The sequence below is a fragment of the Panicum virgatum genome, chromosome 6K (genome assembly GCF_016808335.1).
Source record: "Panicum virgatum strain AP13 chromosome 6K, P.virgatum_v5, whole genome shotgun sequence".
NCBI classification, from domain to species: domain Eukaryota; kingdom Viridiplantae; phylum Streptophyta; class Magnoliopsida; order Poales; family Poaceae; genus Panicum; species Panicum virgatum.
In genome coordinates, this window is record NC_053141.1 from 942,513 (window position 1) to 953,897 (window position 11,385).

General features: G+C 48.0%; 3 protein-coding genes across 3 annotated transcripts; 1 reads left to right on the top strand and 2 right to left on the bottom strand.

Annotated features, from left to right (window-relative positions):
• The first annotated feature begins 412 nt into the window (after positions 1 to 412).
• LOC120639290 lies at positions 413 to 1,855 on the top strand. The gene has a single exon (XM_039915260.1). The coding sequence runs from the start codon at positions 413 to 415 to the stop codon at positions 1,853 to 1,855; it is 1,443 nt and encodes a 480-aa protein (XP_039771194.1).
• A 104-nt stretch (positions 1,856 to 1,959) lies between these two features.
• LOC120711124 lies at positions 1,960 to 3,576 on the bottom strand. Its single transcript, XM_039996540.1, has one exon. It carries the CDS (start codon positions 3,183 to 3,185, stop codon positions 2,310 to 2,312), a length of 876 nt encoding a protein of 291 aa, XP_039852474.1. The 5' UTR covers positions 3,186 to 3,576; the 3' UTR covers positions 1,960 to 2,309.
• On the bottom strand, positions 3,194 to 4,512 carry LOC120639291. The gene is made up of 3 exons (XM_039915261.1): positions 4,102 to 4,512; positions 3,247 to 3,416; positions 3,194 to 3,203 (listed from the first exon to the last, which is right to left on the bottom strand). Exons 1-3 carry the CDS (start codon positions 4,510 to 4,512, stop codon positions 3,194 to 3,196), a joined length of 591 nt encoding a protein of 196 aa, XP_039771195.1.
• Between the last annotated feature and the right edge of the window lie 6,873 nt (positions 4,513 to 11,385).

The window sequence follows — 11,385 nt, forward strand, 5'->3', positions numbered from 1 at the left end:
TAACATCATACAGGTTGTGCTAAAAAATTATCCTTCACAAACTATGCATCAAAATTCTATGTATAGTAAAAGTTGTGCTAACAAATTATTTTTCAAAAAATTGTTAAGAAAAGAATTATATGTAAAAGTTGTGTGTACCGTAAAAGTTATGATGAGATTTCATTACTTGGAAGGTGTGTGTGAAAAATTATATTTACGAGTTATAACTTTTCAAGAAGAGAAAGTTGCGAATTAAAAATCTTTCTAAAAAGGGAAACCCAACTCGTGTCGGAGATGGAGCGCTATATTTGGACGGCCCACGTCCTTCCGATGTGCTGCTATATGCCGACTCGGATCCTGCTTCAAAAAGAAGAATATATATGCATGGATCGTGGGGCAAATTATACGGACAAGGAAATTAAAAAGGTCGACGATGGCGTGGGCCGACCTGCCGCCGGATCTCTTGGGCGCTGTCATCGCGCGCCTCCCGCATCCCGGAGACCGCGCCCGCATCTGCGCCGCCTGCCGCGGGTGGCGCTCCGCCGCGCGCCGCCGCGTGAGGCACCAGCCCCCGTGGCTCGTGCACCCCGACTGCACCTTCTGCACCACCGGCCGCGACGGCGCCTGCTTCTTCCCCCGGATCCCCGGCCTCCCCGACAACGCCACCTGCCTGGGCGCTGCCGGCGCCGGTTGGCTCGCGCTCGACTGCACCGACGACGTGTTCCGGCGCACCCCCATCTGGGACAACTTCTCCTACGAGACGAGGACGTTCGTCGTCTACGCCAGGCCGGACGTCAAGCACCGGCACACCTACCTGCTGCACAACCCCTTCTCCAACGTCACCGTGCCGCTCCCGGAGCTGGACGCCATCATCGGCCACGTCGCTGAGACCTTCGAGGTCCGCAAGGTGCTCATGCGCTCGAATCCAGAGGATCTCATCGCCGTCGCGACCAGCAACCGGCACTACAACGTCATCCTCTGCCGCCCCGGCAAGGGTGCCCATGTGCTGCCCTTGTTGAGGGTCATCGACGTCGCGTTCTTGGGAGACGACATGCTCTATGGGATCACCTCGGGCGACGAACTGGTCGCCTTCCATCTCGGCAAGGGCGTCGACGGCAGGCCTCAGGTCACCAGGTTTAGACTAGTCATCGTGAACCCAATGGCTGGTTATTATAACAAACATTCGTGGAGCTGGCCTGCAGATGACACTACTGCTAGTGACTACTGCTACGAATATGATGGCCTAGAGAAGGATGGCAATGACGACGAGTCAAACGATGAGGACGACGAGGCACCGTACCAAGAGAAGAATGGCAACGAGGAGGAGGAGGAGGCCGATGACGAGGCAGAAGCAGCAAACCCCGAGGACGACGAGGAGGAGGAGGAGGAGGTGGATACCAGCTTCAATGCCGACGACGATGTGTCGGACTACGAGGTGAGAGAGGGTGATTGGGAGCTGCCCTACGAAGCAAAGGACGAGACATTTACCGCCCGGTACCTGGTGCCATCGCTGAGCGGGGAGCTGCTGTTGGTGAGGCACCAGTACGAATTGACTCTAGATTCAGGTTCCTACACTAACAAGGTTGAGGTCTTCAAGGCGGATGTCATGGCGGGCAGGTGGATTCCGGTCACTGCTCATGACGACGGGCTTGGCAAAGACGAGGCGCTCTTCCTCAGCCGATCCTTCAGCAAGTCTACTCGTGCGCACGGAGATGTTGAGCCGGGCTTGGTGCATTATGTGTCAGGCCATATGGACGATGTGTTGGACACGAGATCTTGGAGTATTCGTAAGATGACATTTAGGTGGCCAAGGCAGCGGGATCTGGCTGATGACAAGTGGCAAACATGGCTATTCCCTCCAGAGTTAGTGCTTTAATTTAAAGTGTATCGAAACTGCAGCGTTCTATCTATGAGCATTTCCTCTTCCTGCAGGAGTGCAATCTGCTTCTGACACAATTAACGTGCCCTCAAGGTCGTGCCGTCCGTTCCGGACTCTGAAGACTCGGTCCCTGCATGAACCAGCATGCATCGGACGATCTAGACAGCTAGGCTAATGACACGCTAACTTAAACTTTGTACAAAAACGTGGAGACGTGCTAGGATTATCCAACACTATAGGCTATAGCTGCACAGTTTGGGAAACTCTGGGTCGCTTGGAGGCCCACATGAGCTCAACCAGTGACGGCAGGGGCCGCGGCATTAAGGACCTTTGATGATCCAACAGTGGTTGTGGTTGAAGGATCGCTTGCCCTTTCAGAGTCTTGATCATTGCTCTTCCCGGTTTCTGATGTAGTTGTGTCATTCTCTATTGCCTCCTTGTTGATTGTAGCTCAAACTGTGACATGCACAGCTGAGATCTCTTTAGTCGCTTGGATTCTGTTTTTACCTTCATCAGTCACCTTATTATGCCTGCAAACTTCCCGCAAATCAGCATGGCCACTCAGACTCTGTTCTCGGACTTCCACCAATTCAGCTTCCCCTTTCCCTTTGTCATCCATACACTGTTCAGGCTCTGCACACAAACTCAGCTCTTTCCTTCCATCTTCAGTTAGACCAATTACTTCAACTCCACCATCCGGCTTTCTGTCCTTCAACAGCTCAGATTCAGAGACTGGATTCTGCTCCTCTGTTGCAACTTCAGTGAAATCGATGACTGCAACACTATCATCAGGCTTGCTATTGGTGCAGAATTCAGTTTCAGTAGCATAGTCCTTGACTTCAAGTTCAACATTATCAATCATCTCAATACTCTGATACTCATGTTCCCACATTTCAGATTCCTGCAGCACTAATCCAAACCTTGCGCTTCCGAATAGCGTCACAGGCAGCTGAACTCTGATCTCAGAATCAAGCAACGTTGGTTCTGCAGCCTCAACCTGATTGTCGTCATCAGAGCCACGCTCATCAGTACAAGAACTGAACTCTTCCTCGCTCTTCCCGACAGCTTCTACCCTCAGCGCTGCCTGCTGTTTGCCTGTACCAGTAGCCATCCCATCAGGTATCCCGAGCAACTTCCAGATGGGATCATCAGGACCAAACCGGGACAGGGAGCAGTTCTTCTTGACATAGCTCAGATCCATTGCCATGCACGGAGGCGTCGTGGAGACAACCCATTTGGGCTTGAGGATCCCCAGCGCCTGCTCCAGCTCCTCCCTGGACGAGTGCATCGACAGGCAGACGTGCCAGACCCCAAGCTCATCCCGCATCGGCTCCGTCAGCGCCGGCTTCCGGTCCGCCGACCCATCCGGTGGCTCGTAGTACGCGTACCACTGCGAGGACGGCCTGATGATGAGGGGCTCCGGCTGCTGCCTGGCGCGCGCCAGCGCGAGGATCTCCGCGGCCCGCTCCGACAGCCGCGGGAACGGGATCACGTGGAAGCGGGTGGAGGGCGCGGCGTCGGCGGCGGCGAGGATCTCCGGCGCGACGTGCGTGAGCGTCTGGTGGTGTTAGACTTTAGGATCTGCCAGACACGGATCGAGAGGGTTTTTTTAGGTTAATTGGATGATTGCTATTATAATTTTTTGAGTTTATTGATCTGTTATTACAATTCATCATATTGGAACCGTGCCACTGCAGTTTCATAACTTTTCGAAATATGCCACTACATACCTCTTCGCCGTATTTTTTAAAATTCATGGACCAAAATACACCTAGTTTTCTTCTTCCTCCTCTCATCCCCCTCTCTTTCCTCTCTATCACCATGGAGCTACGATGTGCTAGCCACCAGGAAACGCAAAAGGGAAAACCCCAAATCAGATCGGGGGAACAAGAACGGAGGTACCATTCCCTCTTTCCAATCCTTCCCTCGCATGCCTTCTCTTCATCCTTTTCCTCTGCCTTCTCTCACTCTCGCAGCTCGCTGCCTTGCATCTAGCCCAGCGCCATCGGTTGGCTCGGGTTGCTACCTGCCTAGACGACGCCGCCGGCAGCCGCGATGGACGGTCTCCCGGTAGCGGATGAAGGACTCGATGCGCTGCAGCTTCAGCTGGTGGTGGAACTTGTTGGGGAAGGCGTCCGCCAGCGCGTCCGCCTCGCCACCGGGGCCGGCCTCCTCCTCGGGCTCCGGCTCCAGCTCTGCCGTGGAGGCGCGGCTCGCGCCCCCCCCCCCTCCTTGGTCCTCGCGGTGCGCCGCGCCTCCACCGCCCGCATGGCCTCCTCCACCTCCTTGGCCTCGAAGTGCGCGAACACCGACCGGTCGCTGGCCGACTTGCGCAGGCGCATCAGCTCCTCCTGCGCTGCCGCCTCCGACAGGCTCCGCTCCACGTGCGCTGCCGCGTGCTCGCGCTCCGTCTCCAGTTCCAGCTCGGGCTTGGGCTCCGGCTTGACCACACGCTGGACCACGACGGGCTCCTCCTTCTCTACCGCCGGCGCGGGGGGCTGCTCGTACCCCAGATGCACCGCCCCGGCCACGGCGGGCTCCGGCGCGGGCGCGGCGAAGCGGGAGAGGTTGAAGGACCGGAGCCGGTCGAACGCCATGGACGGTACGCGGGACAGCTTCCGGTACTGCTCCCCTCCGGCTCCAGCTTCTGCCATGGTGCAGTAGCTCGATGTGAGTCTTGTGCTCCAACTCGGGGCGGAGGGGATCTAGCCATCGAGATAGAGAGCAGCAGAGAGGGGTATGAGGAAGAAGAGATAGAGAGCAGCAGAGAGGGGTATGAGGAAGAAGAAGACAACCAGGGCTATTTTGGTCCACAAATTTTAAAAGACACGGCGAAGTGGTATGTAGTGGCATGTTTCGGGGAATTGTGAAATTGCAGTGGCACGATTCCAATACAATGAATTGTAATGGTAGATCAGCGAACTCGAAAACTTGTAATGACACGGATCCAATTAACCCTTTCTTTTATCTTTCCTTTACATTCATGAGTACATGAGGTCCTAGATCTAGAACAGAGAATACATAAGGAGAGAAGAGAGAGACCATTACCACCGGAGGAGCTTGAGGTGGCCATTTCTGGTTCGCTGATGGAGATCTACGCTAGGGCAGCGGCGAGTGATGCAGCAGCTTCACGGTTGTGGCGGCGTTGTCGTGGACGACGACGCCAACAGCGTCGAGTCAGGGACGATGGCAGCGGCGGCGATGGCGGTGCTTCCCACTGCTCCAGCGCCCCCTCCAGATCGGCTTAGGGTTTAGGGATGTGGGTGAGGGCCTCGACGGCACGGTGAACCTGTACCGTGTGCCTCGACCCCTCACCTCTATTTAATATGGCGTTGTACAGTGAGGGCCCACTAAGTGAGGGCCCACTAACCATTAATGGGTTGGGCACCCCCGATAAGGGCGCGGGATTAAGGGCCTAATAGGCCGTTGGGATTATTTGGAAACAGATCAATCCAACATTCTCCTCCTTGATCTCACTTTGTACTTTAACTTTATACTTTAAACTAAAACTTTTTCCTTTAATTGTTCCATCACAGATTAATGAATAGAGCATACTTTATCGTCACGGTCCAAGACCGATAGGCTCAACAGCTACCACATATATCACTGTTTTGAAACAAATTCTTTAACTTTTGGGCCCTTTTATTCTCCAGAAATCACAGACTTTCCCTTAAACTCATGCCGGTTATGTGTTCATTGAACACATTGGGTGGTAAGCCTTTTGTGAGCGGATCTGCAAGCATTTTTTTTGTACTTATATGCTCGAGAGTAATGGAGTGATTCTGGATTTTCTCTTTCACAACATAAAACTTTATGTCAATGTGTTTGGCAGTACCATTTGACTTATTGTTGTGAGCATAAAATACTGCTGGTTCATTGTCGCAGTACATTATAAGTGGTCTTTAAATGATGTCTACCACTCTTAAATCGGGTATAAATTTCTTTAACCATTCAACCTACCCCGAGGCCTCATAACATGCTACAAATTCAGCGTACATCATCGATGATGCAGTGACACTTTATTTAAAACTTTTCCACGATATAGCTCCCTCTGCTAGTGTGAACACATAACCAGATGTGGACTTTCGGTCATCGATGTCCCCCCGCAAAATCCGCATCTGAGTACCCTTCTATTTCTAGGGAATCGGATTTTCTGTATGTTAGCATGAGGCCTTTTGTCCCTTGCACATAACGTAAAGCTTTCTTTACCATGATCCAGTGTATCTGTCTTGGATTGCTTTGATATCTACCAAATATCCCGGTAACAAATGCTAAGTCAGAGCGTGTACAAACTTGAGCATACTGTAGGCTTCTGACAGCTGAAGCATATGTAACCGCTTTCATTTGATCGATCTCATACTGGTTCTTGGGATATTGAATTTTTCCAAATCTATCGCCCTTGACTATTTTAGCAGATGAAGGCTTGCACATATGCATACTGTACTTATTTAGAACCTTTTCTAAGTATGCCTTTTGTGATAGTCCTAGTACCCCTTTTGTTCTATCTCGGTGAATTTCAATTCCCAAAACAAATGAGGCTTCACCGAGATCTTTCATGTCAAAGTTTGAGGACAAGAATTTTTTTGTCTCCAGCAGCAGACCGACATCACTACTAGCAAGCAGAATGTCATCCACATACAGGATCAGGAAAATGAATCTTCCACTTTTGAACTTTGCATAAATGCAATTATCTTCCTCATTTTCTTTAAACCCAAATTTCCTTATTGTTTCATCAAATTTTAGATACCACTGCTTAGAGACTTGCTTTAATCCATAAATAAATTTCTTTAAGCGACATCCCATATATTCTTTTCCTTCCACGACAAAACTTTTCGGTTGTGCCATGTAAACATTTTCATACAGATCTCCGTTAAGGAATGCCGTCTTCACATCCATCTGATGTAACTCTAAGTTATAATGTGCCACCAATGCCATTATAATTCTAGAAGAATCTTTACACGAAACCGGAGAAAAGGTTTCGTTATAATCTATTCCTTCCCTTTGCGTGAAGCCTTTCGCCATGAGTCGTGCTTTGAATCTTTCTACATTCCCTTTGGAGTCATGTTTGATCTTGTAGACCCATTTACAGCCTACTATTTTGGCTCCTTTAGAAATTTTCTCTAAGTCCCAAACACCATTGGAACTCATTGATTTCATCTCATCCTTCATAGCTTCCCGCCATTTAGATGAGTGAACACTTCTCATGGCTTCTTCATATGAAGTGGGATCACCCTCCATATGAACCTCTTCTGTATTATGTACTTCATAGTCGCTAGAAATAGCCGACCTTCTTTCTCTTTGTGAACCTTCTAAGGGTCACTGCCTGCGGCACATTTTGCGCCTCAGCTTCTGACACATTTTCTATAGGGGGGCTGTAGCTCCTCCTCCTCATGTCCAACCGCGTGTTCAGGCGGCTCCTGGATGACAAGTTCCGAACCTTCACTCACTGTTGGTATGGGTGGAATTGCGACAGGTGTTGACACCGTAATATCTGGAATAGTGTGGCAGAACCACCTGAATTATCCCGACTCAAGTGCGCTGGCCATCACCATAAAGGCAACACCGGCTCAAACGCACTTCAAACGGAATAATTCTTGGTCTATCGGGTAACGTCCTGATACAACCACCGGTTCTTGGATCGAACAAGCATACCCCGCACGAAGGCGAGTCCAGAGGTATTACAACCACAAATTTTACATCACAGGCACAACAGTTATTACAAACCAGTTCAAAGTAATATTACAGATCCCAAACTTAGTAAAACATGATACAAGACATAACTTTAAGTTTAGAGTTTAAACAGCGGAAGAAAAACACGACGGCTACAACACGTCGCAAAAGTATACCGAGCTAGCCCAAGCAAGGTATCACTCATCGAGGTCATTGCTGGTCGAAGACGGATCCCATTCTACGGACCAGCCAAAAGGCAAAGAGCAGGGATAGGTCAGGCTAGCGATCTGCTTCTCAAAACTCATACCTGAAAAAGGTTTCAACAGCAAGGCTGAGTATACTAATACTCAGCAAGACTTAACCGTCAACGGGTATACTTAAACCCACTCTAGCTAGACTATGCAGAGTTTTGTGTGGCTCTGGTTTATTTTGCTTAAAAGCAATAAAGAGTAGGTCCTTACTTTTAAATTTTAGCTTTCCATATTCTAGTTGATTAACCATTCTAAGTAAGCAACTATCTCTAATCAACCATGGTAGATCTTATACTCAAACATCAAGATTAATCATCATAATGTTAATCTTATTACTCTGTGTGGCAAAGAGATCAAGCAGTCCCAAACTGTGGGAAGCAGACGATTTGAATCGAATTTGTTAACCTGGCCAGGCAAACCTAACACACACGTTTGGAACACCGTCGGGTCGTTCCCAAACAACCGTTTACCTTTCTTTCCGGCTTATGGATAGGGTCACTCTCCCCGACTACAGGGCTCCAAGGTCCAATCTTGTCCCTTGAAGTCGTAGTGTTGCGCAACATAAAAATAAAACCTATCCCTAAGAGAGAGTGAAAGGTATATCCACTCCCCGGTCCAATCGGCTACTAGGCTTACCACGTACCATATTTACGGCATGTGGCTAGTACGTTCAAAAACTTAACCAGCACTACCACACACCGCGACCTTAGCAAGTTCATCAATACAGACGGGGTCTCACCCAAGTCATGATAACGAACACGACCCCGTCCGTCGTCCTTATATTGATAGCAGAAAGTAAACAAGCAATTCCTATAGAGCTCGCGAGTGACAGGCAATCACTCGACTTTTACCGGTCCTATAAGCATAGCAAAAATGCGGACTCAAGTCAAGTGTTCAATACATAGGTTTCTAGGATCTTGCATCTAGGGTTTCAATACAAATCCTAAGAACTGTAAATGCATAAATAAATAGTATATAAAGTGCATAATTTGAAAACTGGGTTATGTCCGGGGCTTGCCTTCTCGGTAGTCGCTAGCTAACACAGCCTTGGGCTCTTTCGAACTTTGGTCCGGGGCTTCAGTTAGAGCAGCAACGTTCACCTGGGCTTCTTGATTACCTCCGTCAGACTCCGGGATCAGCTCGTACGTCCCGTCTACTAAAGCGGTCGTATCTACATGTGATGCAAGAGATGGAATCACAATCACCCACATTTCACTATAAAGCCATAGCTTAATAAATAGCAATCATTCGTATCACATGGGCAATCATTTATAGAGTAGTTAACTAACATTTCTAACTACACAAGGCATCATGATCAACGGCACAAAAGAAGTTTACTAACTTCATAAACAAGTGGTGGTGGTTTCCTATAGCAAATAAAACCTAGTTTGCTAATAAATAAACAACTCAGTAATAAAACAGCAACAATTTCAGCAAAAATCACTCTAAACAGAAGGAACAGATAGCAATCTACTCTGTAAAAATCATGTCAATTCATGTAGCCATTTAATCAGAACAATTCATTTACTCAGACAACACCTAGAACAAGCTTGAATTATACAGGTCATATTAGAGCAAAACAGAAGATAAAAATTTAACAAAACGTCTAAACAGTGATGAGTTAGCTACTGTGATTTTTCATGATTTTATCTACACATAATTAATTCTGAGAAAATAAACAAAACAGACATCAAACTAACAAGATTCATTTTTATCTCCTGTTCTGTTCATGAACTAATTCTCAAAATTCACAGACATGAACATACGATCAGCATAAGTCTACACAAAAATTATCAGAATTTTATATGCAAGGAAACTATTTACCATGATTAAAGCACACTTAAAAATAATTAAATCAAATAAAAAGCTAAACAGATGGAATGACCACGAAATTTTTATAACATCACTAGAGTCACATGAACAATATACCATAAAAATTTAAGAGCATAACAAGGCTTCTATAAATAGTTATTAAAAAGATAAAACAACTAGTCTTTATGCACCTAGTAACATAAATCTATTTCTACAGAAAAAACTTTCAACAAACACCCATCATATTTTGATTCTAATACATAGAGCTTTTCACTAGGATTCTAGAACATTAAGATTTATATTTTTCTGATTTTTCTACAAATTTCTATTGAATTTCAAAGTTTACAGCAAGAAATAACAAAGAGGTCCTTAAAGCACTATTCATCTGAGTCACAGGCTATTCAAATAACCCCCTGGGTTTTCTTGAATTTCAACCCGAGGTCCTCGGCCATGGTCAGAGAGGGGAGCGAAGGTTTGACCGCCAAATCCGGCGTCCAGGCTCACCGGCGGCGAGCGGTAGGTTGGGGAAAACGAAGAGGAGGTCGAAGCGAAGCTCTGGGTGGCTTGGGAGCTCAAGAGGAGGACCGGAGCTAGGGCGTCGATGGCGAGCGGCGGCTGGCGGAGCTCGGCTACGGCGGCGGGGTGGTTCCAGTGGGGATTGGGCGAGGAGAAGGGGTGGATTAGCTTCGCGGGGACGAGGCAAGGCTAAAGGAAGGGTTCGCGTGGGCGGAGCGGGTCTGGAATTGTGGCTCCGCGACGGCGTTGAGCTCGCCGGGGTTGCGGGTGAAGGGCGGCGGCGTTCTGGGGCGTCGGAGTGGGGAACGAGCAAAGGAGTGAAAGGAATAGCTTTTTGGGGTGTTTGTAGTGCTCATGCGCGCGCGGGATAGGGTTCTGGGGCTCTGATTTGGGCTCGCCACGGCGACGGCGAGGTGGCGGCCGGCGGTGCTCACTGGGGGGGCGTGGCACGAGGGGTAGAGCGCCAGCGCGAGGCAAAGGAGCGGTGGAGGAGGTGCAGCGCGACACGTGGACGCCAGCTCAAGCAGGAGGTGGCCTAGGGGCCGGCCCAGAGCGGCAGGCGGCGCTGCGCCGGTGAGCAGAGGAGGCAGGCAGGCTGGAGGTGGAAGACAAGGACTGATTTGCGATTTCCAAAAATTTCAGGGACCCAACTATAAAATAGCAATAACTTTTAAACTAAATCTCAAATGAAAAAGTGCCCAACATGAAAGTTGTTCAACTTTTCAAGATCTACAACTTTGATCTTGTGCAAAAATTGATTTGACTAAAGGATAAAGAGCTATTTTTAAAAACATAGGAAGTATTTTGAATTCAAAGGACTTTTGTCTTTTTCAATGCAAATTCACTTTAAACTTAGACTTTAAAGCAAAATTTGCTGCCATGTAATAAATGCACTGAATTTTTGCAAATAAACCCTCCACAAAAGCAACAATTACACATTCAATTCAAATAACACTCTAAGAATGACCCTACATTAATTCAAAATTACACAAGGGCCCTTATAAATTTAAATTAAGCCCTTGTTCAAACAATTCACACATGAAGCATAGCAAACAAATGTAGTTTTTATTGTGCAGACACCTAGGGTGTCACAAATAGTTGGCGTAGCAACGACCGGAGAAGGTACTGGCATCACTATTTCTGGAACTTTTGGTGCAGCATCATCAGGTATTGAGAAAAATGGCTCTTGAATCATAGGAGTAGGCACGTACACCCGCTTCTCTTCAAGGTCAATTTCTTTAGGTACCATGCTCCCCCTCATCATTTTGTCTTCTAAGA